Source organism: Dasypus novemcinctus, chromosome 28, assembly GCF_030445035.2.
Source record: "Dasypus novemcinctus isolate mDasNov1 chromosome 28, mDasNov1.1.hap2, whole genome shotgun sequence".
Taxonomy (NCBI): Eukaryota; Metazoa; Chordata; class Mammalia; order Cingulata; family Dasypodidae; genus Dasypus; species Dasypus novemcinctus.
Window position 1 is genome coordinate 44,639,426 of NC_080700.1, and position 27,912 is coordinate 44,667,337.

Genomic DNA, 27,912 nt, shown 5'->3' on the forward strand with positions numbered 1-27,912 from the left:
CGCGGTGCTCCGCTCCCCACCCCCCCATCCCCCGCGTTCCCCGCTGAGCCCTGACCCAAACTTACAGGAAAATTCAGGCACCAGAGAAACTTCCAGACTTGCTGACGTGGAGAGAGCCACGTGCCCTTTCTGAGCATTTACTGGTAAATACTGGACGAATGGAGGACAGGACGGGCAGGAAGGAGAGGCGAGGCCATGCGCCCTGGCCAGGAAGGGACAGCGTCAGATGGAAGCTTCTCAGAGCTTGGTCAAGCACTTCCAGGTAGAGAAACTCTGTCCCCAGCTCCCCGCCTGCTTTCTGCGCAGCCTCGAAAGCGGCTCCTTCCCTCCCACTGTGTCCCCGCCTTGAGGGGTGACTGAAGCTGGGAGAACAGGCCCCCGTGTGACCCTGCTTTAGAGGGACACTCCTGGAACGCAGGGGGTGACTGGCCCATCCGGGCGCTCAGGGCCATCGGCAGCTGCCGGGCTTGTGTCCGGTTGCTCTCTTCCCACCAGGGTCTTCCGCGTGCCCCCCTCCCACCGCCCCCCCCCCAGAAGGGGCCAGGTTCAGCCCAGAACCGATGTCATCTGGGGTGGCATGGGACCCGGCGCAGTGCAGCACCCAGAGGTGGGAGCACAGACATCACTGCGCAGGCAACTGGGGCTGCAGCTCAGCCGGGCAGCTTCTTTCTTTTCATTCCTTTCTTGATTTCACTTTAATGTTAAAATGTTTAATGTTCATCTGAAGAAAGACAGGACTATCAAGGTGTAAAACAAGCAGGAAAAACCCCTCGTCCTCCTCCACAGAAGCCGCCTGGCGATTTATCACACGGACCCACTTCTCTGTCCTGGCCTTTTCTGGGACCCCTGTTCCCTGCTGAAACGCGGCACGTTAGTGTCGGGGTGTGCCGGCTGCGGGGGCCTCAGCTCACAGCTGCTGCCCTGTCTTCCAGGGAATTGGGACAAAATTCCATAAGCCTCACGTGAGGGGCGAACTGTTTTGTTCTGTTTTTTTATTCCTCCCTTCCCCATGGCTCCATCCACCATCTGCTCGTCTTCTTTAGGGGGCATCGGGAACCGAACCCAGGACCTCCCATGTGGGAGGCAAGTGCCCAACGCCTTGAGCCACATCCACTCCCTGCTGGCTGTGGCGTCCGCTCCTTTTGGCATCTGCTTGTGGCGTCTGAGCTGTGTTCTAAAAGGCAGCCAAAGACAAAGCTGGGAAGGAGGGATTGTTGACGTCTGTTTTTAGGGACAATCCAAATCGACATTCCTGTTGAAAACGACTGAAAACGCTCGCGCAGGTGATCTTTCACGCTTCTACAAGCACTGAGCGGCGGGTAAGGCGCTAGAGAACTACCAGGCCAAAAGGCCGGGGACGCGAGCGTGAAGGCGCGCGAGGCTGCAGCTCTCGCCCTGGGAGGTGCCCAGCCCGCTCCTTGGGCTGGGATTCTGAGCACTTTGCGAGGAGAGGGGCACGGAAGGCAAAGCGGGGGAGCTCCCTGCAGGAAGCCAGGACCCTCCGGGGAGCAGCAAAGGGTGATGAAGCAGAGCCCGCCCGGCACGCCAGGACCTGGGAGGCCGGGGCCCCACCGCTGAGGACAGGCGGTGGAGGAGGAGGTGGTGACAGGAGCTGACGCCTCACGTCCCCCCCCAGGGAGACCCCAAGACCCGGGCTGAGTTTGGTTTAACGTGGGCTATGACCGGAGGTGCCCTCAGAGGTGGCTGCAGAGGAAACACAAGTCCTCTCGAAGACGAGTCTTCTCTATTCTAGGTGTCCAGGGGATCCGCGGTCATTCCCAGGTGCGGTGGGCACTGTGCTAAGTACCCACGGGAACAGGGCAGTATGCGCGATCAGCAAAAGAGCAGGTAACAGGAACAAGCCCAAAGCCTTCAGCTGCTGGGATTATTAGACCTGTATTATAAATCTATGCTCACTTTAAAAGAAGAGAGGGGGAAGCGGATGTGGCTCACGCAGCTGGGCTCCTGCCTACCACACGGGAGGTCCCCAGTTTGGTTGCCGGTGCCTCCTAGAGAGGACGAGCAAGACAGCAAGCTGACACAGCGGGCTGGAACAGCGAGCTGATGCAGCAAGAAACACAGCGAGGAAGCACCGTGAGAGACACAACCAACAGGGAGGGATTAGGCACCTCCCCCCACATGGGAGGCCCCGGGTGCGGTTCCTGGTGCCTCCTAAAAAGAAGAGCATCAGCAAGTGCAAACAACAGGGGATGGGGGAGTGGAATAAATAAGTAAATAAGTAAATAAATAAATCTTTTTTAAAAAGTAAGGGGCAAGTTAAATATCCTCAGGAAATAGAAAACTATTTAAAAGGGACTTACAAGATTTGGAAAAGAACGAAATTCAATTTCTAAAAATGAAAACTTCAATTACAAAAATTTAAACCTCAACACATGGATTTAACCATAGAAACCACACGGTTGGAGAGAGTATTAGTAAACGGATCAGCTGGAAGAAATTACCCATAATGCAATTCAGATAACCTCCCTAAACTCAGGAAGGTTAAATGAGGAGACATGCTACCACAGAGAGCACGTTGAGTAAAATAAGCCAGACACACAAGGACGTATTAGATGATCTCACATATATGAAGTAATTAAATAAGCAAGTTCATAGAATCAGCTATTAGTATGCCAGTTACCACTTGCTGTGGTGGGGGTGGGGGATGGAGAGTTAAAGCTTAACTGGTAGAATTTCTGTGTGGAAAACTGATGGAAAAGTTTTGGAAATGGATGGTGGTGATGGTAGCACAATATTGTGGCTTTATTTATCACCACTGAATTGTATACTTGAAAGTAGTTAAAATGGGAAATTTTAGGTAGTACATAGGTCACCAGAATAAAATTAAAAAACAACAACCAGTAGAACTACAATACAAAGAGTGAGCCCTAATGGATAATAATTAATAACATATTGTTTCATCAGTTGTAACAAAGTTAATAATAGGGAAAAAAGGTGTGTAATAAATGGGAACTGTGCACTTTCTGCATGACTTTTCCATAAACCTACAATTTCTCTAATTAAAAAAAAGAAAAAATACGGACATCAGGAGACGTTCTGACATGGTATATTTTTTTGTTTACAATTTTTCTTTTGATGAAAATGTACCTACAATGAAACACACGAATCCAAAGTGTGCGGTCACTGAATGTGGCCCGTGTAACGCAATCCTTTGCCAAGACATAGAACATTTCCCTCAGCCCGGAAAGCTCCTTCCAGCTTTTCTCAGCCATTCTCCCCTCCCACTCCCCAGAGTCAGTGTTCTTTTGTCTTACCATAGTCTAGTTTTTCCCACTTTAGAATTTCATATAAATGAAATGTTACAGTATACACCTTTGGCATATGCCTTTCTTCACACAGCATGTTTCTGAGATTCATCCATGTGGTTGTGTGTACACATAGATTTTCCTTTTTATTGCCTTTATTCCCTTGTATCACTTCACCGCAGTTTATCCATTTTTCTACTGATGGATACATGAGCTATTTCAAGTTTTTACTATTATGAATAAAACTATTAGCAGTGTTTTGTACAAGCCCTTTTGTGAACATATGTTGATTTTTCTTTCCTCACAGGTAAATTCCTGGGAGTAGAATTATCAGGTGTTAGGATAAGTATATGTTTAGCCTTATAAAAAGCTGCAAGCACTTTTCTAGAACGGGTATACCATTTTACATTCCCTCCCACAAGTATGAAAGTTCCAGTTGCTCCATGTGCTTGTCAGCACTTGGTGTTGTCAGCCTTTTTAATTTTAGCCATTCAAGTGGGTTTGTAGTAGTGTCTGATTGTTCTTTTATTTTGCATCTCTCTGATGACTAAAGAATGTTAATCACTTTTTCATGTCTTATTATTGGCCATTTATATATTTTCTTTTCTGAAGTGCATGTTCAAAATCTTTAGCCCATTTTATTGGATTGTTGTTTATTATTGAATTATGGAATGATCTTTACATAGCCTGGATAACAATCCTTTGTCATATATGCGTTTTGTAAATACTTTTTCCTATCATGTGTCTTACCTATTCATTTTCTAAATGTGTCCCTTGAGGAGAGGCTGTTTTAAATTTTACTAAGCCTAATTTATCTTTCTTCAGAATGAGAAGAGGGAGAAAATAAGGCTGAAGGCAATATTTGAGAACGTAATTTTCCAATTGTTGAAAGATACCAATCCATATATGCAAGAAGCCCAGAAAATCCAAACACGATAAATAAAAAGAAACCAACCCTTCATACATTGTAGAGAAACTGTGGAATGTCAAAGAGAAAATCTCAAAAAACAACAAGCCCTTGGAAGTTGGGGAAGGGAAATACAGGTCGTCTTCAAAGAGGGGACAGGCTGACCACGGGTTTCTCAACGGCAGCACTCAGACGGCAGGTGAATGCCGAAGAAATAGCTTCCAATCAATACTTTTATAGCCAGGGAAAATGCCTTTCAAAAATAGGGGTGAAATAAAACCATACAGGAAAACCAGAACTGACAGGCTGCCCCCGGCCGGCCCCCGCTAAGGGTACTTTTGAGGACTAGTACCCCAGGCAGAAGGAAGTGAGCCCACTTGAAAGGTGTCCAATAGTAAAGAAGAAATGAGCCAAGAAAATGGTTAATGTATAGGTTAATCTACATTGTATCAAACAGTTATAATGTCTTGAGAGGTTAAAACTGTAATCAATGTGTAGCAAATAATATTGCCTAAGGATTTAAAGAGAAAGAATTGTAATATTTGATTACAGTACAAGTCAGGAAGAGGGTAAATGGATTTATAGTTCTCAAAGGTCCTTTGACTCTCCAGAAGGACGGTAAAAGTACTTCTCAACTTTAGACTTCGAACAGGCACAAAATAAAATTGTAGATTTAAACCCAAATATGTCAGTATTTATATTAAAGGTACATGGACCGAGGGTCTCAATTAAAAGGCAAAAGATGGTCAGACTAGAAAAACTCTTTTTTTTTTAAATTTTTTTTTTTTAAAGATTTTTATTTATTTATTTAATTCTCCCCCTCCCCCGGTTGTCTGTTCTCTGTGTCTATTTGCTGCGTCTTGTTTCTTTGTCCGCTTCTGTTGTAGTCCGCGGCACGGGAAGTGTGGGTGGCGCTGCACTTTCTTTCGCACTGGGCGGCTCTCCTTACAGGGCGCACTCCTTGCACGTGGGGCTCCCCTACGTGGGGGACACCCCTGCGTGGTACGGCACTCCTTGCGCGCATCAGCACTGCACATGGGCCAGCTCCACACGGGTCAAGGAGGCCTGGGGTTTGAACCGCGGACCTCCCATATGGTAGACGGACGCCCTAACCACTGGGCCAAGTCCGTTTCCCTAGAAAAACTCTTTAGCCATATTCTGTTTATAAGAAATACATATAAAATTAAGGATTATAACAAAGTTGAAGATAAAAGAATGCAGGTAAGAGTTCCAAGTTCAAGTCTTGGCCTCACCACTCTTACTGTTTTTGTAAATGTAGATAAATCACTCACTCTTGAAGTCTCACTTTTTAAAAGAAAATTTTTTAGGTGCCAGGGATTGGGCACTCAACTGCTGACCTACCTCCATTCACCTGAAGCCTCACTTTTATCATTTATAAAAATGGAATGAAAGGGAAGCGGATGTGGCTCAGGTGATAGAGCTTCCGTCTGTGGGAGGACCCGGGTTTGATCCCTGGGCCTCCTGGTGAAAAAGAAGAGAAAGCGTGCCTGCGTGGCGAGCCAGTGCCCGTGCAAGTGCTCGCATGGTGAGCCAGTGCGCCACGCAAGTGAGTCACGCAGCAAGATGATGACCCATCAAAAGAGAGAGTCAAGGTGAAGCACAGCAGAGACCAGGAACTGAGGTGGCGCAATTGACAGGGAACCTCTCTCCCCATCAGAGGTCTCCAGGATGGAATTCTGATGAATCCTAGAGAGAAAATGAGAAGATAACACAGACAGCAAAAACAGCAGGGTGGGGGGGAGGGGAGGGGGGGAAATAAATCTTTTTTAAAAAATGGAATGGGGAGTGGAGGTGGTGTGGCGGATGAGTGCCTACTTCTCATGTACGAGGTCCTGGTTCTGAGCCCCAGCACCTCTAAAAACAAACAAACAAACAAATGAAAATCCCAACTCTCCCTGGGAAGTGGAGGTAGCTCCGTGGTTAGCGCCTGCTTCCCATGGACGAGGTCCTGGGTTCAATCCCCGGTACCTCCAGAAAAAAAGGAGTGACAATCCCTAGCCCAGCTACTTCATGGGATGAAACGAGTTCACGTACTGAAAACACGAAAGCGCTCGATAAAGCGCAAGCCGTGATATCAGCATAAGCATATTAGCCAGGACACATCGGCGTGAATTGTTACTGTAGACGCCCAGGTGCTGTCATGGGTTGAATTGCGGCCCTAAAAGGTGGGTCCACCTGGACCCTCAGAGAGACTTACCTCGGAATAAGCGTGTTTGCAGCTATAACGAGGTAAGAATCTTGAGATGAGGTCACCCGCATGAGGGTGAGCCCTAACTCCAGTGACGAGCGTCTTAGAAGAGGTAGAAAAAGGGGGACAGAGGCGCAGAGGGGACAGCCCCGGGAACGGCCAAGGCACACCTGGGGCGCCGCAGCCCCCGGAAGCTCGAGGCTGGGGACGGACTCTCCCCCACGTCTCCAGGGGGCAGCAAGCCTGCCAACGCCCCCTTTGCACCCCTGCCGTGTTCCTGGGGACAGATGTGGGGACGGCACAGGAAGCGGGGGACGGGGGAAGCGGGGGTCAAGGGGCTCCGCGCTCTGAGGACAGGCCCCAGCCCCTGTCCACGCGGAGCCCCTGAGGGCAGGCCGGGCCTTTTCGCCTCCGCAGCGCAGTGAGGGCCACGCGGCCGGACCATCGTCCCGTGTCCACCTACAAGACCCGCCAAGCCATCCGCACCCTTCAAAATCTCCTCTTCCCTCCTCGGCGCCCCAGGTCTTTGCTTCCCGGAAGCAGCGGTAAGAAGTGGTAAGGGCCGAAGCGTCTTCAAGGCCAGGTGACGCGGCAGCGCGAGCCTCCGCAGAGCCCGGGGCCCTCGTTCAAGGCCAGCCGGAGTCCAGCCGCTCTCGCCCCCGCGCCCACCTCTGGGAGGCGCGGCCCCCAAGCCAGGACCTCCCAGCAGTGGGGAAAGCACAGGCCGCGGCCTTGGTGGTGACCCCCTAAGGGTCAAGGCTGATGCCGCCAGGGGGGAAGGCCGAAAGGAGGACAGAGAGGGAGCGAGGGTGACGGGAAGGCGGCCCTGGTGGGCGGGAGGCAGGCGGGTTGGGCAGGGCGTGCGGGCAGTGCCCTTCAGTGTCGCCCGCCGCGGGCGCCTGGGCAGGCCTTCTGGGGCACAGTGGATGTGTTTTCCCCAGAGAGAGGGAATCTCTGGACTCAGCCCTCAGAGGACAGTGGCGTGCAGCGGGCAGGCCTCTGGGAGCAACGGGCTGAGCAGCCTCGGGGGCGGCAGAGCCTGAGGGTCCAGGGGGAGCCTCTGCCCCCAGCAGGCTTCGCGGTCTTCGCGGTGGCCAGTGATGGGGGGGACGGGAGGGGAGCGCCCAAGACGGACCACACTCTTACACGTAGCAGGTGAGCAATCAAATAGTTAAGTGGCCCCTGCGGGGTCTGCTACACTGGGTGACAGGACAGGGCACGCCCCACGGTCCAGGGCTTCCAGTGGCTCGTTCATTTATTTCTATTTATTTCTTCTTTGATTCCAGTGGTTTAAATCAGTCTAAGGCAGGCTCCTTCCTTCTCTCCAGCCAACCCCAATCCCTCTTCTTAATCCCGACATTTTCCTTCCCATTTTCTTCGTTGTTCTGTCTCTCTTCCTCTGGACATCAGTAACAGATTTAGTGAGGAAAAACACCAGTGGTAATTTAACGGGCCTTTTAGAGAAGGAAGGAACTCCACACGGCTCGCTAATCCTGGGCAAGCCCCACCGCGTGGGTCGGGATTTGGGGCTGTGGTTTCATTTCTCTCACGGCTCCAAAACGGAATTCTCAGATGGCCCTTCAGAGGGACCTGTTGTCGCATCTTCTTCCGGGCGCCGGGCACGACGAGGGCCACAGGGACTGCTCGCCCCCTCCCCGCAGCCCCCCGGGCCGCAGGGCAGTTGTTCCTCCTCACCCGGCACAGATACGTGCCTGTGTCATACTTGGTTTTTCAAAGACTCGTCCCTAACTGCCCCACACCACACCTCCTCTCCGAGGCCTGATACAGGTGTGCAATTTGCCACAACCGGACACGCGAGCAGGGAAGACGCTGCACACCACCAAGTGCAAGGGACTTGTTCCATTTCAGGGAAGTGTCAGGAAAGGAGAGGGATTTTCAGACCTGGTGCATCTCAGGTCTAAATAATTCATGTCTGCACTTGTTTTCAGTAGAAAAGGAATGAATAGCAAAGGTGGGTTTTAAACATTATTTAGAGCTTGAAGACATGCCACCAGATTTTATTGAAAACATCCGTCAGTTCTAAAATGCTACAAGCCTTAAATTTTGATCACAGAAGTAATGGGCTATTACCTCGCCGCGTCATACCCTACTTCATCCCCGAGGACACGGGCTTTGGCTTCGGCGTGTTTCAGCACGATGCTTAGCTAACTCATGAGTCACCCACGTTTTTCCAGGATGCTGGCGACAGGAATTATTCTGTGCATGTGTGTTGTTTTCTCAGAAATGCCTGTATCTGTTTATTATTACCATTAAAAGTTGGATTTCTCCCAGAGACTAGAATTTAGTCCATTTTTAACCTTATCCAGTGTGGGTGGGGCAAGAATACATGGCGAAACCATGGTGGGTGTGATGTCATAACACCGGCTTTGTGGAAATCTTAAGTTTTACTCAAGATTTTGATACCTGGAATTAGCAGCAGTATCACCTCGGTGGTCTCAGAGACTTCTAGAGCTTTTTAAGAGACAGTAAAGGGGGGAGTAAAATACGGCCACGTGGCGTGTGCGCCTCAGCTCTCTTGCTAACTCTGTCTCTAAACTTATTTCTGAATGATTTTAATACGGCCCTTGAGTTTGAGTCTTTTATCTAAGGTCGGGCATCTTGAGTAGGAAACTTGAAGCTGCTTTGAAAAACGGAGGTACAGAAGTTCAAACTTCGGTGTATTCGGCGTCTTCGGAACATTTTCGCTCCCCGCCGCCCTCGGGAGCCCTCGTGCGCCCCTCTCCTTCCCGTCCCGCCCGCGTGGGGCGCCTCCCTCCCGGGTCCTTGCACCTCCAGCAGCAGCGCGAGGCAAAGGGCTCCCGGGTTTGGAACATCCAAGGGGCCTCCGTTTCTAAACCGAACCCGGATTAGGAGACGCAGAGGGACACCCTTTCCACTCGGCCCCGGGGGCGAAGGAGACGCGGGCGCAGGACTCGGGGCGCAGGGGACGGGCAGGTGCCCCGGGACGGGCCACCTCGGGCCGGTCGGGCCTGGAGGGAGTCCCAGGTGGGGAGCTGCCGCTTGGTCCTCTGAGAGAGGCGCGCGGCCTGGACAAAGGAGCCGCCATGGCCCGGGTAACCCCTCTCCCTCCCACCCCAGAAAAGAAGCGCCACAGCCCAGGTTGCGCAGCGTCGCCGCATGACCGAGTTTAATGCTCCTTCCAGTTGTCCGTTCGCTCCACAGGGCACGGTTTGAAAAATAACAAAACGAGGTAAATAAATTAACGTATGTACACTTCGGCGGTCAAGCCGCGCGCGGGGTCTGCAGCCGCGGGGCCCTGGCGCACGGTCACGCGGCGCGGCGGCGCGCGGGGCGCGGGGCGCGGGCCGCTCAGAAGCACTTGCGGTGCACGATGGAGGGCCCCGCCTCGTCGTACTCCTGCTTGGTGATCCACATCTGCTGGAAGGTGGACAGCGACGCCAGGATGGAGCCGCCGATCCACACCGAGTACTTGCGCTCAGGGGGGGCGATGATCTGCGGGGACACAAGGGCGCGCGCCGTGAGCGCGCGGGGCCCGCGGCCGGCGCGGGGGTCCCTGCGGCCGCGCGCCCGCGCCCACCTTGATCTTCATGGTGCTGGGGGCCAGCGCCGTGATCTCCTTCTGCATGCGGTCGGCGATGCCGGGGTACATGGTGGTGCCCCCCGACATGACGTTGTTGGCGTACAGGTCCTTGCGGATGTCGATGTCGCACTTCATGATGGAGTTGTAGGTGGTCTCGTGGATGCCCGCCGACTCCATGCCTGCGGGCGGGCGCGGCCGTGAGCGGGGGCGTGGATGGGGGGCACGGGCGGGGGGCGCGGCCGTGAAAGGGGCGTGGATGGGGGGCACGGGCGGGGGGCGCGGTCGTGAACGGGGCGTGGGTGGGGGGCACGGGCGTGGATGGGGGCACGGGCGGGGGCACGGGCGGAGGGCGCGGCCGTGAACGGGGCGCGGGCGGGGGGCACGGGTGGGAGGCACGGGCGGGGGGCGCGGCCGTGAACGGGGCGTGGATGGGGGGCACGGGTGGGAGGCACGGGCGGAGGGCGCGGCCGTGAACGGGGCGTGGATGGGGGGCGCGGGCGGGGCGCGGGCGGGGGGCACGGGTGGGAGGCACGGGCGGGGGGCGCGGCCGTGAACGGGGCGTGGATGGGGGGCGCGGGCGGGGCGCGCGCGGGGGCGCGGCCGTGAAAGGGGCGCGGGCGGGGGGCACGGGCGGGGGGCGCGGCCGTGAACAGGGCGTGGATGGGGGCGCGGGCGGGGGCGCGGGCGCGCGCGGGGCGGGGCGGGGCGCGCGCGGGCGGCGGGGCGGGGCGGGGCGCGCGCGGGGCGCGCGCGGGGCGGGGCGGGGCGCGCGGGCGGGGGGCGCGGCCGTGAAAGGGGCGTGGATGGGGGCGCGCGGGCGCGCGGGGCGCCGCTCACCGATGAAGGACGGCTGGAAGAGCGTCTCGGGGCAGCGGAAGCGCTCGTTGCCGATGGTGATGACCTGGCCGTCGGGCAGCTCGTAGCTCTTCTCCAGCGACGACGAGGACGCGGCCGTGGCCATCTCGTTCTCGAAGTCCAGCGCCACGTAGCACAGCTTCTCCTTGATGTCGCGCACGATCTCGCGCTCGGCTGCGGGGGGGCGGCGGCAGGACTCGGCCCCTGGGCGGCGGCTCGCGGGGCCCCACGCCCACCCCCCGGCCCCGCGCCCGTCCCCGGCCCCGGCCGCCCCCCGCGGGCGCCGCCTACCCGTGGTCACGAAGGAGTAGCCGCGCTCCGTGAGGATCTTCATCAGGTAGTCGGTGAGGTCGCGGCCCGCGAGGTCCAGGCGCATGATGGCGTGGGGCAGCGCGTAGCCCTCATAGATGGGCACGTTGTGCGTGACTCCGTCGCCCGAGTCGAGCACGATGCCTGCGCGCGGGGCGAGGCGGAGGGCGGAAGTGAGCGGCGGGGCGGCGCGGGGCGCCGGGCCCTCGGGCTCCCGCCCGCAGCTCTCGGCGTGGCTGCGGGGCGGCGCGGGGCGGCGCGCACTCACCGGTGGTCCGGCCGGACGCGTAGAGCGACAGCACGGCCTGGATGGCCACGTACATGGCGGGCACGTTGAAGGTCTCAAACATGATCTGCGTCATCTTCTCGCGGTTGGCCTTGGGGTTCAGGGGCGCCTCGGTGAGCAGGGTGGGGTGCTCCTCGGGGGCCACGCGCAGCTCGTTGTAGAAGGTGTGGTGCCAGATCTTCTCCATGTCGTCCCAGTTGGTGATGATGCCGTGCTCGATGGGGTACTTGAGCGTCAGGATGCCCCTCTTGCTCTGCGCCTCGTCGCCCACGTACGAGTCCTTCTGGCCCATGCCCACCATCACGCCCTGCGGAGCGAGAGGCCGCCCACGCGTTAGCGCGGCGCGGCGGGGGCGGCGGGCGCGGCGGCGCCGGCGGGGCGAGGGGCCTGACCTGGTGGCGGGGGCGGCCCACGATGGACGGGAACACGGCCCTGGGCGCGTCGTCGCCGGCAAAGCCGGCTTTCACCAGGCCGGAGCCGTTGTCGCACACGAGGGCGGTGGTCTCGTCTTCGTCGCACATGGTGTCTGGTTTCTGCAAGGACCGGGAGGCGGCGGGGCCGCGCGCACGTCAGCGAGGCGCGGCGGGGTCCGCGCACCTTCCCTGCCCGGGGACTTCGGGCCGCCACCCCGCCCGAGCCGCGTGCACCCCGGGACAGCGGCCGAGAGAGCGCAGGTGCGCCCCGGGGCGCTCAGGGCCGCGCTCTGCCGGCGTGCGGGGCACCCGGGTGCGGGGCGCCCCCAGCCCGCTGCCCTGGCCCAGCCCCGCGCCTCAGCGCCTCGTCTGCCTGCTGCTGGTGGAGGGGAGCACGACGCGGGGCCACGTGCGGCGCCCTGGCGCTGCGTCCCGGGGGACAGCCACGACAGCCAGGGCCGGGAGAGGGCCTGTGCCCCGGGCCAGAGCCGCCCTCGCTCGGTTGCGTCAGACGCCCCGGGATCTCCGCAGCCCATCCGTCTCCCTCCGCGCCGGCCGCACGCAGGCAGAGCCGCCGGGGGGCTGCAGGTCCGCCGGGAGGGGCCTCCAAGGCCAGCCTCAAAGCGCCGAGGCGCGGGCGAGGCGCGGGACTCCCTCGGGGCCGCCCCCGCCCCTCCGCCGCGCCCCGGCCCCCGCCTACCTGGGCGGGGGCTAGGCTGCTCTGGGGCTCGGGCCTGGGTCGCCGCGGGGAAGCGAGGCTCCTGGGCGCTGCCGGCTGCGGTGGCCGCTGCCTGCGCCCGGGGCTTATATAGGCCGCGGCTCGCCCCGCGCAGCGCCCGCCGGGCCGGCCCGCGGGAGTGTCGCTCCCCTTCTCGAGCCATATTTGGGTGTGGGGCACGAGCGCCCCTCCCCCTGACCGGTTCGCGGCCTGGGTCCCCGCCCGGGTCGCCGGCGCTGACCAAAGAAGGAGCGGCCTGGCCGGCGCCCAGGTAACGCGGGCCGGGCCGTATATGGAGCGTCTCCCGGGCGGGCTGCCCCTCCCGGCCCGGCCCAGTTGCCCGCTGCGAGGGACGGGGAGGAGCGAGGGTCACCGGGTGCGCTCCCCGGGCTGCACCTGTCGGCAGGGCCCTCCACGCCTGTCCACTCTGGGCGCACGGGGCGCCCGGAGTGGCCGCCCGCTCCCTGCCCGCCGCCCTTCCCTCTGGTCGGTGCTCAGCTCCCCACGTCCCCACGTGCTGATGCGCCTGGCGGGCGCGTTTCGAGGTGGCTGGGAAGGCCCGCCCGGAGAAGGAGTCTCAGCCCGCGCCCCCTCCGCTCCACCCAGCGGGCTCCACACCTCCCTCCAGCCCCTGCCCAGGCTCGATCTCCCCAGTCCCGAGGGTGGGCTCAAGTCGCCCCCTCCCCAGTGGCGGAGAGGCGGCAGCACCCACAGGGCGCGCAGCTGTCGCAGGGGGAGACAGCTGGCGGCGGGAGGAGGCGCGGGGGCTCCCGGGGACAGGCCCGGGCGGGTGGCCTTGGCAGCGCCGGGCGCAACGCCAGGGTCCCGGGAGCTGCCCGCCGCGGAGGGCCCGGGCGCGGGGCACCCCCGAGGGCAGTGAACCGGGAGGGCGGGGGGCGGGGGGCGGGGGGGTGCCTTCCTGGTACCGACGGGGCCAGGCTGCGCCCCGCCCCCCGGTCACAGCCCCCGAGCCAGCAGGTGGGGAGGTGCGCGTGGAGGGGCGGTGGGGGGGCTAACTGAGCTCTGACTTGGAATTCCAGGGTGGGTAGCACTGTTTTCTCCTGCAAAGGCTGAACAAACTCATCTTTATATTTAGAGGATGAGACTTGGCCGAGCCAGGCGGCCTCCCAGTCGCTGTGGAGTCACCGTATACCACAGCCTGCAAAGCAGCTTCTATTTATACCGCTGATACAGGGCTGTGCCTTGTCGCTTCTCTAGAAGGATGTGGCTCTGCTTATGGTGAGGTGTGCGGGGGTCAGAGCAGGTTGCCCAGTTGGTGCCCGTCTCACATGCTTGGGCTTTCCCCCCTCCCTGGAACGGGGACGGTTTCTGACCTTGCTATAGAAGGCAAAAGATGAACTGGCTTTGCGCTGACCTCAGTGGCACGCTTTGGGGTCCGGCGGGGACCTGGTGCCGGCCAGAGGGAATCGTTCGTTCTTCTGATGTGCTTGAGGGTTCCCAGAATAGTTGCATCCCACATTTGGTGGTCGAACTTGGCAACTGGGACAGGCATGGATTCTCCTAAGAGGGATATAAACGCCTAAAAACCCTTCTCTGTAACCCACGCCACAGCAGCTCTTCCTAATCAAGGCCTTTTTTTTTTTTTTTAAAGGACTCTGGGTAAAACTGGTCTACATAGCAAATAGAGCCAGTGGTTAAAAGCTGCTGTGGTTTCACAGTTAACATTTCCAATGATTTTGGAGCATGGGTAATTGACAGGACACCTTTTTAGGAGATACCGGATATTGAACCCGGGGCCTCCTACAGGGGCAGCAGGCGCTCAGCACTGAGCTACATGGCTCCCCAACATTTCACTTTTAATGCCTGTGTCCTGTGTCAGTGGGTAGTGGAGACACCAGTAAAAATAACCTGGCAGATGCACTCTCAGTGCTATTTAAGGCCAGCAGAAATGCGCCGCCATTCCCTGGATACTGAAAATTGCTTGATGTTTAAAGAGGAATGGGCTGTCAGTGTTTTTCAAAACTTCCTGAAGATGCAACTCTTACCTCTCCTGTGAGCAAGGTTTCCTAAGCTCAGAGAGTATTAGGAACACGCACAGAAAGCTGACTTTGAATAAAACGTTCACAAGCCAACAGACACCTGCTAGCACAGAGCCCCTTGGGAGACAGCCTGACAGTGCCAGCCCGGACGTCCCAACGCAGCCTAAGCAGCCTCCACGGGGGGCCGCCCGGCCGGTGCTGGGCATCTGGACGCCCACAGGCTCGGGGTCAGCGCGAGCCCCTGGGCACACCCGCCGCCTGCCCTTCCGAGAACCACCCCTGCCGAGGGCGGCCTGCCACGTGCTCTGGCCTCAGGAGCAGCCTCGGCTCTGCACCCCACAGGGTCCTCGGCCACAGCTCCGCACCTGCCCCTCAGCTCCATGCTTACCTGGCCCACTGTCGCTCGCTCCGAGCTTGGCCTGCAGTTTCTTATCAATAAAGGCACGTTTGTGAAAGTTTATAATAGGCTCTATTGTTTTAATTAATCTTTATTCTTGGGTAAATAAAATAGGCACTCTTCAGCTTGGAAGGTAAGAAAACTGAGGCATGGTGAGCTGGGGGACGTGCCCGGTGCTCCACAGCGGCCAGCGGAGCAGCAGGCCTGGAACCGTCCACTCCCTTCCCTAGGAGGGGTCAGGAGGGCAAGGACAGGGCTCTGGAAACCAACAGATTCCGGGGTCTTTTCCAGTGCAGAGCCGAAAGGCACCCCGACATGAAACGTCATGGTTTCACCCACACCTCTCAACCATCACGTCGAGGAGCGGGAGGAGGGCTGCCGGCGGCAGGGGGGCCGGGGCTCTCTGCCTCCCTCCTGAAGCTGGCAAGTCCCTCCCCGGCCCCGGCGGCTCAGGTGAGTGCTTGCCGCCGTCCCTCGGTCCTTGGTTCCGTGCTGGCTGAAGGTTTGGCTCTGGGGCCAAGCACACCTGCTGGCGAGGTGGCCCTGGGCACCCCGCTCACCCCAGCAGCACCCGAGCACACCTGCTGGCGAGGTGGCCCTGGGCACCCCGCTCACCCCAGCAGCAGCCGAGCACACCTGCTGGCGAGGTGGCCCTGGGCACCTGCTCACCTCAGCAGCACCCGAGCACACCTGCTGGCGAGGTGGCCCTGGGCACCCCGCTCACCCCAGCAGCACCCGAGCACACCTGCTGGCGAGGTGGCCCTGGGCACCCCGCTCACCCCAGCAGCAGCCGAGCACACCTGCTGGCGAGGTGGCCCTGGGCACCCCCGCTCACCTCAGCAGCAGCCGAGCACACCTGCTGGCGAGGTGGCCCTGGGCACCCCCGCTCACCTCAGCAGCACCCGAGCACACCTGCTGGCGAGGTGGCCCTGGGCACCCCGCTCACCCCAGCAGCACCCGAGCACACCTGCTGGCGAGGTGGCCCTGGGCACCCCGCTCACCCCAGCAGCAGCCGAGCACACCTGCTGGCGAGGTGGCCCTGGGCACCCCCGCTCACCTCAGCAGCACCCGAGCACACCTGCTGGCGAGGTGGCCCTGGGCACCCCGCTCACCCCAGCAGCAGCCGAGCACACCTGCTGGCGAGGTGGCCCTGGGCACCCCCGCTCACCTCAGCAGCACCCGAGCACACCTGCTGGCGAGGTGGCCCTGGGCACCCCGCTCACCCCAGCAGCACCCGAGCACACCTGCTGGCGAGGTGGCCCTGGGCACCCCGCTCACCCCAGCAGCACCCGAGCACACCCTGCTCTACAAGACAGGAGGATTAAAGCTCCGGAGTGCCTGGGACCTAAGAAACAAGAACGGTACAAGGTCCTGACCGTCTAACACCGGGCTAAGGGCTTGAAGAGGTGTGCTTTGGAGAGGAGAGGCCGAGTAAAGGATATTGGGAGTTACTAGAAATAAAAAAGGAAATTTACAAAGTCATTAGAATGGTACACTGACGCTGTCACAAAACAGAACAGGGAGAGTCAATGTAATTTTAAATTTGGAGTGCATAAAGATTTTTGTACAAAGATGTTTATTCTAGAATTTTTTGAAAAGTCAAAAATAAAGCAACAAAATAAAAAGCACCCAAATAACCCCAAACCTGAAAATAACCGAGTGTTTGAGAGAGAAACGTTAAATAAATGACGGTACAGCCCTCTGGCAGTGTCACGCAGTCATGAAAAGCTCTTTTAAGACATTCCTTCTCAAGGGGCAATGTTGCCCCCAACAGAAAAATGGTCCTTACGGGGTGAAAAGAATCTTTCCTGTTACAGCTGTTAGTGGCTCTCCAAAGACATGGTGCATAAATACCTGTGACACTAAAATTTCACTGGCATGGGGGATTAGGAAAAAACACTGAAAAGACTCCTTAGCGGTATAATAATGAAGGAAAAAAAAAGCTTGAGAAACACTGGATTAAGGACTCAGAGAAAGGCTCAATCTCCCACATGAAATTTTATTAAAAAGTAGGTTACAATATGAAATAGTCTGTACAGTCCAAAATGCTTTAAGATAGATTTCCAAAAGGTTAACTGAAGTTATTTCACAGTGGAATTACAAGGGTTTCTTCTGTATGCTTTTTTTATGGGTTTCACTGTTTTGACAGTATTTTTTAAATTTTAGAATTACAGAGTATTTTTTAGATGTACTATGGTATTTAATGAGTGGCTTTAATTAATTATAATTAACTTTTTTTTTTGAGGTACCAGAGATTGAACCTGAGACCTCACTGGGAAGCAGGTGCTCAACCACTGAGCTACAATCACTCCCTGTAATTAACTTTTTTAAACTAACATTTTTGCAGTTATCAGCCTCAGTGGAGACAAGATGGACAGAAAAGGAAGCCCAAGTCCATCATGGGTAGCTGGAGAAAATGGTCTGCCTCACAGGGAAACTGTACCACCTTGATGCCTGAGGTCAGGTCCAGTATGCTGACAGATGATTCTTGGATCCCAAAAAAAGACACCCAATCCAAGTTTTAAAAGTTAGGTCCTCCAAAGAAAAGACAATTTTCTAAGTCTCATACTGTATACCTTACGTTCTGCCTCAGTCATCGACACAGGCACAAATTCTTAAAGGCCTATTAATATACAAGGCCTGTGGAACATTTTCCTCTACTCACTAGCAGAAGTATAAACTTAATTATAGCTGTGACCTTCAGAGCAGCACTCAAAGACACGCATGGACAATGACCTTTCCCAATCAGTGAGGTCTCTTCTCCTTAGAGACCTTCTTAACGTGGTCACAGAGCACCTTTATGATGAGTCGTTATCAGCTACACAATTTATACAGAAATCATTAATAGCTTTTTGATACAGACTACATAAAAAGCCAATTTTACAAGCTTAGGAGAAAATGATTACAAATCTAGGCCTTAATTTGACTTTTCCTGTTAAAATAATTGTTACAGCAGAGGAGAAGGCTACACAGAAGCCATGCCCTGGCAGGAGCAGGGTCTCCCTGGGCTGGCCCTCAGTGTCCGTCAGGCCGGGGGCACGAGGCCGTGTGGGAGGAGGAGCACCAGGGTGGGGACTGGCCCCTGAGAGCTGATTGTCAGCCACCAGGCGAGTCTCAGGAGCCTTCACGACAGGCCTGGCCTGCGCCTTGCCGCGGCTCTAACTCACAGGCCCTGCCTCCTTCCCCTAGCTTTACCCTGGACGGCTCCCTCGGCCGTCCTTCCTAACAGGGCTGGACCATAAACCAGAGGAGAAACCAGGAACCGGACTCTCTCAGGACCTTTTCAGCTGTTGGATCAAGATGTTCAGTAGCACTCAGCTGGGACCAAAGTGCAGCTATGCCAGCAATTCCCCAGCAATCTCGGATAGAAACTGTCTGGTAGCACTGGCCAGGATGAAGTTTCGAGAGGACCACCACTTTCTGGCTCGATTAGTTAATGCATTAGGAAAACCCATAATAGTTTCCAGAATTAACTTATGCTTATGACCGGTTAGGTACATAAACTTTTGACTAGCTGTGGTAAAACCAGTTCAGTGTCAATCATTTAGAAAATATATAAAGCTGACCAAAGTCCCATACAACAAACTCTAAACTACTATAAACTTAGTATCAATGGAAGGCATAGATCAGTCAGAATGCCACCTAAGCATGTTTCATTCACTCACTGAAATACTTTCAGCAATACTTGTTGTTTCTGTAGAAAGGTTTAAATTTTTCTCAAAGAGTAAACCAGTTATCAAGGTTACACAAATTAGTCCACTCTCTTATCTTTCTGTCCTGTAATAAGTCAGCAAAATTTAACATTTACCTACTAGGTATTTTCTACCCCCAACCAAAATATGAACTAAACACTCCAGATTTGCTTCAGTGCACAATATCCAGAATCACAGAATTTCTGAGACAATCTAATACAAAACTGCAGTTTTTATATTGGAGAAACTGACGCCTAGAAGTGATTCTGCAACACCAGGCAAGCAGTCCCTGGCAGACGGACAGGAGCTACAGGACCCCGACCCGGCAAAGTGAGTTTAAGCAGCACAGCAAGGACGGAAATAACTGATACATTTCAGATGGAAGAAAGGAAGAAAGAAAATACTGTTTTAACCAAAAACCAAAATTATAGTCACACCACTATTTTGTATTCACTTTCAAATAAGGTGTTAAAAAACTGACCTGTACAAGTTATAAGACTATACACTATGGGGGGAGGAGTCGGGGGAGGCAGGTGGGGGGTATATAGGGACCTCATATTTTTTTAATGTAATATTATAAAAATAAATAAAGGCAAAAAAAAAAAAAAAGACCTAATCTTATTTTATAAATACACACTTACACAAATTCTCAGAAAAGACCAATTTTCAGAAAAATTTACATTTGTCCCTGGACATAATATTCATAATTTGCTTTCAAAACGAACTCAAAGTAAAGATTGGATTTTAGGCTTCCAAGTTGATCTGCTTGTAGTAAGTCTTTCACCTCTGGTAAGTATTCACTGAGCTGAATGCCTGAAAACAAAACATAAAAAGTTATTTTTATTTTAATAAAATTGTTAAATCAAGATGATCGATGATAGAAACATCTGTGCTTCTATTTAAAATAAATGTCACTTTGCTATTGGGAAATATTCTGTTCCAAATTCTTTCCATCTATCAAACATACTTACAAGTCTAATGATATGACATTCTTCACTTAGGAGGCTACTGGAGTTTATTTTCCCCCAGAGGTTAAAATAGCCAATCTATTTAAAGTCATTAATAAGATCTGAAATATTTTCATTTTTATCCACAGTTTAAAACATTCTTTCAGTGTGAAAGTTATTTTTTTAACTAATAACGACTTAAAAGTCAATATTTCAAAGCTACATTTTCACGTATTTGATAATTAGTTTAGTGGAGACAGTGTCATGAAAGCTACCTGCAATATTTCAAAATGCATTATAATTTTAAGTCTAAAATTGGAAAGGAGAAAGAATCACTTTTTCACAATGCCACTACAGAGTTGGAAAGACAGTCACTGATTAAATGAATTGTTTACATTGAGATCTGTGTAGTTACAAAAACTACAATCTTCTCATTTGATAATAAAGGAAGAAATTTAAATTAGTAAGATAATTTGTTATATTACCATTAGGTTCTCAAAATCAAATATGGCTTTAAAATATATATATATATATATATATCCTCAGAAGAGTCTAGCACCATTTTTTGTACAATAAAAATCTGGATTTGTAAATGTTATGAAGCTAAATCTAAGACATTCATATGTCATTTATTACAATTAATATGCTTTCAATATAGACTTTTTCTGAGTGACAGTATTAAATTGTGAAAATACCGTATTAGTTTCTAAAAGATAAGTTTTAAAAAGTTATCGTCTTATTTGCTTTTTATTTTTAAGGTACATGTTTTCTGGTTAGACCTACTATCTGATGAGTCATTTCATTTCTTTAGAGCAGAGGTTACAAACTCAGATGCCACAAGAATCCACACGCGCACGTGGCCCGAGATGGAGGCCCTGGCAAACTCAGAGAAGCCGTTCTGCAGGGGGCAGGTCCAGCTGACCGCGGCCACATAAATAGTTCAGTCTGGTGTTGGCCTATCTCTTTTGACTTTTAAGAGAAGTCAGAAAATAAGGCTTTAAAGGAATTTTTTCTGTTAAATGTTGGTGACTAATTAGAAAAAAATTTAAACTCTATGTAATGAAGTATGCATTTTTTTTCTGTATGTATAATGTACTTCAATAAAACGTAAAAACAAACCAACAAAAAAAACCCCCTATGGGCAATTTAAGCAGATCTGGAGGCTAAATTCATCCCACAGGCTGCTGTAATTGCCAGGGCACCAAAGTCTATGAAATATAATGTGAGGTTTTCTCTCTCTACCTTCAGAATCTGCCATTTAAAAACATCTGTGATTGCATATGGAAGCCATATTACTAAAAAGGTTCCCAACATAAATGTCCTTGGCCTGTTGCAAAAATAAATATGTATCTTTTATGTATTTTTTTTACATAAAAAGTTTATTTATATAAGACTTTCCACTAGGTTTTTGTTTTTGTTGCTCTTTGACCAAAATTGAGTAATTCTTTTGTGAAATTACAACTTTCCATCCCTGTTTTCCATCTATGATTTATAATCTACTCAGAACAACAAAAACTGAAAAGTTCCTCTTAGACAATAGTTAAAAAGAGAAAGCCTTATAGATATTTTATCTCTTTTTAAATTTCAAGTATTTTAAGTGGCTTCAAGCAAAAGACAGTTTCTTTTGTTATATGCCTTCCTTCCTTCACTTAATTTTTATTTGTATTTACTTACCTTCTGACCGTTGTGTTACTTGCTCATTTTTAAAGTTAAAGCACGGATTCGCATGGCCTGCATCAGTGTGGGGTGATTAAGTGTGCCCACTTCCCCTAAATCAAGGTTCCGGTCAACTCTAAGTGCAAGTGCTCAGGTACAGCACTGCATCCCGCCTCGGCGGTCACAGCTGGGAGCCGGGAGCCAGGAAAGGAGCGCAGAGCCACATGCGCCCTTAGAAGGACAGCTAGTCTACAACAGCTTTCATCCTGTATTTTCTCAATTTGATATTTTAAAGAGTGTCCTTGTATTTGAAAAGATTTGCAAACACTGGGTTCGCCTATTTTGCACACTGCCTAGATTTTAGCATCACATATTTTGATCTAAAATTTCTGAGATAAACACAAGTTCCATTTGTTTTTATGTATAAAGGTGTAAAAGCTCTCGCTTCCAGTGTAATGTTCTCCATTTATTAAGCTCCCAGGAATATGAAAGGAGATGAAAGACTATTCAAATTCATCCTTTCCCCTGAAAATAAGCATTTTATCCACAAAGGATCATTTACCTATTTGTGTCTTTGTCAGCAAAAGGAATTTTGCTGTTTTACATATCAAACATATGCAAAACATACTCTTTTCTTTTTAAACCAAAGAAGTTTGTATCTCATTTCAGGTTTTCAGTCTTCACGAAAGACAAAAAATTACATGCACCGCCATGTGATTTTCAGGACCACAGCTACATGTGTGCCCTGTGGATCCTTTCAACGTGGAGAGCGCCCGCTGCAGTCACCCAGGAGCCAGGGCGCTGGAGGCGCCACCGTGACATCTGCTTCCTCAGCTGCAGAGCGAGGAAAAAGGAGAGAGCTTCTCCTTTGAGGAGGACACAGTCTGATCTTAAACCACTGCAGCTTGACACCTCAGCCAGTCTCCATGCTAAGGTTTTTAAAACTAAGGCAGGATATTGTAATGTCTCATAGCGACAAACAACTTACCATCTTTCAAAAGTTTCTGTAAGATTTTCACAAATATACTGTCTTTAGATACTTCAATTGGATCATCTTTCCCATCTGAACTGGACCAGCTAGAAAACAAAATCACTATGAGGGGAAATGAAATCTCATCTGTTGGGTTTTGTTTTAATGGTGGTGGTAGGGTAAAGGATCTAGGTTTTGTGACATAAATAAGAGAGAGCTTTAAATGTTGGGTAGTAATACAGTCTATACATCTACCCAACCAAGCAACACTATACCTATGATTTCAAACATGAAGTAGTGAGGTCTCTTTCCCAAGAATATTCTGTGAGTAAGCAACAAATCTTGTATGGACCCCAAAGGATGATCTTTCATAGTTACAAATTCTTTTATTCTGCTTTTGAATGAAAGTGAAATGACGTGTCTGATGTAGCGGTTCTAGTCAGGACTGTCTACTACTAAAACACAAATACATTAATTGCTTTGTAGCAATTAATGGCTACATCTCACGAGCTAGCCTAAAAAGTTTTAAACAAAAAGCCAGGACAAGGAACCAAGTCAAGATGACAGCACACATTCGTGTGCTTTGGGTGGGGCCAAGGATTCAAATAAGTACAGAGCTAAGTGATCAGAGGATGACTGCTAAGACCAAATTAATAACAATTTTACCTATTTGGGAGTGATCAGAGGAAGGAGGACATGCTTTAGTGAAAATACCATAGGAGAAAGGAAAATGGAGTAGAGAGGCTTTTAGCAGTCAAGTCATGATCTTTTTAAAATTCCCTTCTTGGAACAGACCCATTCCTACCACTGAATCTTAAGACTACCAATTCTGAACACGGAAGTACTCCTCTGTAGGAGGGGACTGTGGAAACGAGGACTCCAACCGCTTAAGAGGGGTGCTGACCCTCAAACTGCAATACCTTTAAATTTTTAAAAAAGTAGTCTTGAGTCTTCTTTGGCACAACTGACCCTACTTCTGAAAATGAGGAAATGTATTTCCATGCAAACTGACAGTCTAAATTTTAAAATCAAAACTAATTTATTATGCCAATGGTCCTAAGTCCTTAAGCTATTACTTATTATTGAATCAAATACGTTAAAATTTTTATAATGTTACAATACAATTAGGTTACAAAAAATTTGATGTATGACATCATAATCTTCCTAAAGAACCCCTCTCCAAAACATTAGCTTAGATTCATGCTATGAAAACTTACTTATCTCTTTGAAGAGCTTTGCAAAGGATTTCCAGTTTTAGATCATTTATATTTACATCGTCTTCCTTCACAGAAAAAAAAAAATTCTCATTAAATCCTGATTTTAAGAAAAATACATGCTTAAATTTGAGTTATATAATAATTCTGCAATTTGACATCTTGGCATCGTGTGCTTTTTCAGCACTGTTGCTTTACTTCATTTCATAATTTTTTAAAAGTCTCCCTTTAAGATGTTAATAGCACACAGGAGAGTAAACCAGAGTAAGTACATGTGACCTGCTTCCAGATTTCTCTGTGATAATATGATTTTAGCAGCAATCTGGAGAAGGTTAAGATTTTAAACAATACCATATAAACCAATGTAACAGACATTTAAAAGCTATCAAACCACTTCAAGTAGAAGAGTACATGGAGTACAAGCACAAGAACAACTACTTAAACTAAGAATTTTCACTATAACCTTTTTAAGGCTGAGATTCTCTCAAGATGACCATTACAAAGAGTAGGCTGAGTACAGCAGGTATAGCTCAGTGGTTGAGCACCTGCTTCACATGTATGAGGTCCCAGGTTCAATCCCCAGGACCGCCTAAAAATAAATAAATAAATCATAAAAATTAAAAATGAACAAAAAACAAAAAGCTGATAAAGCAACATATCAGAGTCAGGAACTCATAATGACTTAAACAAAAGAGAAAAAATACCACAGGACGTTGAAAAAACAGCAATTTTTATTTATGCGTGGAAAAAGGTATCTGGGAATGTGTGAAAGTTATCAGGAAATGGAAATCTCCTGACTTTTCTAAAGGGATACACATGGTTCAAGAGTTAGGACTAGCAGAACCAGGGATAGTGTCTGTCTCTAATATTTTTCACGACTGGCTAAGAGATACTGTCCCCCTCTCTCTACATGTGTTCATTTCTACAGAAAAATGATGTATCAGTTATGATACTTGCTCTGAGATCATCTTAAGTGATTTTGTCCTTACCTCATCAATATATTCCAGCAAGTCTAAAGCTTTCTTGAAATCATATTCATTGGCTCTTCTGTTTTCTTCACAGATATATAGCTAAGGCAAGTTAAAATGAGGTAGAGGATTATTCTAAGTACTCATATAACAATACTACAGAAACCGGAGAAAAGTCAACAAGTCTTTTCTATAGTAAGGAACAATGTCATGTATGGCAAAAAAAAAACCTGTCTTCTTAAAATAAATTTCTGCCCTAGCACTTTCAAAGCTGGCCAAAAGGCTTCTGATACATTGCCATGTAAAATAATTTTAAAAATGGAGACCGATGATAAAGCATACAGTTGCTTTAAAGTTTAATTAAAAGATAACAAAAAAACACACCAACATGTTAACAATAATTAGCCCTTGTTGATTAGATTACAGATGACTGCTACATTCATTTTTGCATTGTTCAAATTTCCTGAAATTTTAAGATCGGAAAAATACTTAATTAAAAATATCAATTAGAATTTTTCCTATCTTTCTTTTCCAGTAATTATTTATAAGAAATTTCATTAAAAAAATTTTTTTGTGGTCCTTTATAAAAGATAATATTCAAACCATTTTGGGAAACAAAAAAGTACTTATTCCCAATGTCTTATAACACTTTAAAAAATGATACTTATAGTTTATTGTTTTTATAAACACCCTTTTTTTTCTCCTGCAATGCTAACAGCTCTGAAATTGGGCCTTGTCAAAAAAATTGATGGTGGAGCAATAGTAAAATTGATACTACATTTTCCTTCTTATGAAAAATAAAACAGAGAGTCTTAACAGTGGAATCTTAGATTTAATTCAATACGCTACATCAGGAATGACTGCTGTGAGCTCAGTTATAAGAAATCTGAAACTAATAATGGCTAAAAGTACTCAACTTTTGGAATTGTTTTCTTTTAAATATGATTAGAGCAAGTTCAAGGCAATCCTATAGTGCCATCAGTCTTGCAATTAAATTGCTTCCTTGAGTGGAAAAGAAGGTAGTAGAATTAAGGCTAGAACATCAGAATGACTTGTCTAGCCTGCGCCCTAACCCAGATCTGCCCTCAGGACTGTGCTGAGCTGCAGAGAAAAAGGGTGAAGACTGCACTCGCGGCTATGTCGAGCGCGCCTTACACCATTCCTATTACACAAAGCCTGGAAAGTACTGTTCCCGGGTGCCTGTCTGTCCTACAAGCCATCTCTCTGGTCAACTGGACAAGCACTTTTCAGGAGAGCAGAGGCTGACCAACTGCCTCCTGCTAATGAGCTACTTGCTCCCGCTCCCAGCCTCCAAAAACTTATTTCAGGGAAAGCACCAGCAAGGTAGACGCGGAAGACGACGGCTCTCAGCATCTACTAACTGAGCATGTTCTAGGAATAAGCCGTGGTGCGAGAACCGGAAAGCACGCACCTCGATGAGCTGTGGCGCGGTCAGCACGGGCATGGCACTGAGACTCAGCTGCTTCTCTGCGAGGAGCTGCTCGGGCAGGGTCTCCTGGTGCAGCAGAAAGCGCTCCTGCTCAGCCATCTCTAGCATTCAAAATCAGAGAACGAGAATGAGGATGCTGCCACATCTGCTTTGCTGCTGTGAAGCAAATCTTAACGTAAAAAGAACCAGGAGCCCCTCTGAAGGTAATCCTATCACCAGCCACCAATCGTATTCTTGACTCAAGTCTGGGAACAGCATATTCGTGATCTGGCCCAAGACACAGTTAGGAGCGGGGAGAAAAGCCAAGGCACACATTCTGCTGCTTGAAGAAGATGAGAAAATAGCTATTTCATGACTTAATGAGTCTCCCAAATGTGGGATCTCCCAGTTCTATTTTGTGGCAACTCAGAAAGTGCTTCCTTCCACCAGCTGACTGTATAATTTCATTCACAAAAGGAAAATGATGTATGAAGAGCATGCACCAAACTTACTGATGGTTATGGCTATGGATTGAGATGCCCTTATAAGAACGTGCTGGGCTACAGGGGGCACAAGGTTAAGAACTGCTCTGTAGCCTCAACAGTCAAGCAGAATGAACGAGCCATGGACAAATATTATCACTAAAACATGGGCATCATTTCATACAACCCTGATTTTGCTAAAATTAAAACACTTGGGGAAGGAGATGTGGCTCAAGCAACTGGACTCCTGTCTACCACATGGGAGGTCCAGGTTTCGATGCCCAGGGCCTCCTGGTGAGGACAAACTGGCCCGTGTGGTGAGTTGGCCCAAGCAGAGTGCCACCCAGTACAGGAGTGCTGGCCCACACAGAGAGCTGATGCAGCAAGGTGATGCAACACAAAGAGACATAGAGAAGAGACAATAAGAGACGCAATGAACAGATTGCTGTAGTGGCGTAAGAGAACAACTGCTTCTCTCCCACTCTGGAAGGTCCCAGGATTGGTTCCCAGAGTCGCCTAATGAGAATACACGCAGACACAGAAGAACACACAGCGAACGGACAGAGAGAACAGACAATGGAGGGAGGGGGGAGAAAAAAATAAGGAAGTCTTTATACACACACACTTGCATACACCTAGAAAAACAGACTGGGAGGATACACATAAAACAGTAAAAGTAGCTATCCTTGGACAAGTGGGCTTATAGACAACTTATTCTTCGTTTGTGTTTTTTTCCTATAATTTGCATATTTTCCAAAAGGAATTATGTACATAACCAGGAAAAAATGTATTAAAATAAAATTTTAAAAAACCTACTCCCAAACATTAGATACACTATGATAATAGTCTCTAGGAAATTACTGAGACCTGAAAATATTTCCATTATAAGAAAGCAAAAGCTCAAATGTGAGCAAATGCAAAACAATTACCAGAGTTCCAGTGATGTAGAGAACAATGTCTCTAATCCTTACAAGTACCTACTTTATAGATCAGGACACTGAGACTCAGGAAGGTCAATCAGCCTCCCAAAGTTACAAAACTAATAAATTCCAGAGAAAAGATTTGAAACCGCATGTGTCCAATTTCAACTATACCCACACCCTCAGAGGAAAACTGACAGAGCTAAAACCTGAACCTGGACCTCAGACGCTGGGCTCTGCGGCTAAGCCACACAACACAGACCCATATTTGCATCTATTCCACCTTGACCACACAATGAGATGCGTCCCCCCTATTTTATTTTAAAAAATTCCAAAACTGGGAAGCAGATGTGGCTCAACTGATAGAGCATCCCCCTACCACATAGGAGGTAAAGAGTTCGAACCCCGGGCCTCCTTGTGCCGTGTGCAGCTGGCCCACACGCAGTGCTGATGTGCGCAAGGAGTGCCGTGCCACGCAGGGGTGTCCCCCACGCAGGGGTGTCCCCCACGTAGGGGAGGCCCACGCGCAAGGAGCATGCCCCGCAAGGAAAGCCACCCCGTGCAAAAAAAAAAAAAAAGCAGCCCGCCCAGGAGTGGCACCGCCCACACGGAGAGCTGGTGCACCAAGATGACACAACAAAAAGAGACACAGGTTCCTGGAACAAGAATGCAAGAGGATACAGAAGAACACGCGGTGGATCGACACAGGAGA

General features: G+C 50.5%; 2 protein-coding genes across 2 annotated transcripts in view; both read right to left on the reverse strand.

Annotated features, from left to right (window-relative positions):
• Positions 1 to 9,503: 9,503 nt before the first annotated feature.
• Positions 9,504 to 12,617, reverse strand: ACTA1 (actin alpha 1, skeletal muscle). Its single transcript, XM_058289584.1, has 7 exons — positions 12,508 to 12,617; positions 11,787 to 11,927; positions 11,377 to 11,701; positions 11,091 to 11,252; positions 10,782 to 10,973; positions 9,942 to 10,123; positions 9,504 to 9,856 (listed from the first exon to the last, which is right to left on the reverse strand). Exons 2-7 carry the CDS (start codon positions 11,913 to 11,915, stop codon positions 9,713 to 9,715), a joined length of 1,134 nt encoding a protein of 377 aa, XP_058145567.1. The 5' UTR covers positions 11,916 to 11,927; positions 12,508 to 12,617; the 3' UTR covers positions 9,504 to 9,712.
• Positions 12,618 to 16,901: 4,284 nt separating this feature from the next.
• NUP133 (nucleoporin 133) overlaps positions 16,902 to 27,912 on the reverse strand; it is a 56,234-nt gene continuing 45,223 nt past the window's right edge. Inside the window, exons 22-26 of the mRNA XM_004453370.4 lie at positions 25,802 to 25,920; positions 24,391 to 24,471; positions 23,405 to 23,469; positions 22,206 to 22,294; positions 16,902 to 19,427 (exon numbers count right to left, since the gene is read on the reverse strand). Coding sequence (XP_004453427.2) covers positions 19,291 to 19,427; positions 22,206 to 22,294; positions 23,405 to 23,469; positions 24,391 to 24,471; positions 25,802 to 25,920 — 491 coding nt within the window. The 3' untranslated portion in view covers positions 16,902 to 19,290. The remainder of the gene's footprint in view (positions 19,428 to 22,205; positions 22,295 to 23,404; positions 23,470 to 24,390; positions 24,472 to 25,801; positions 25,921 to 27,912) is intronic.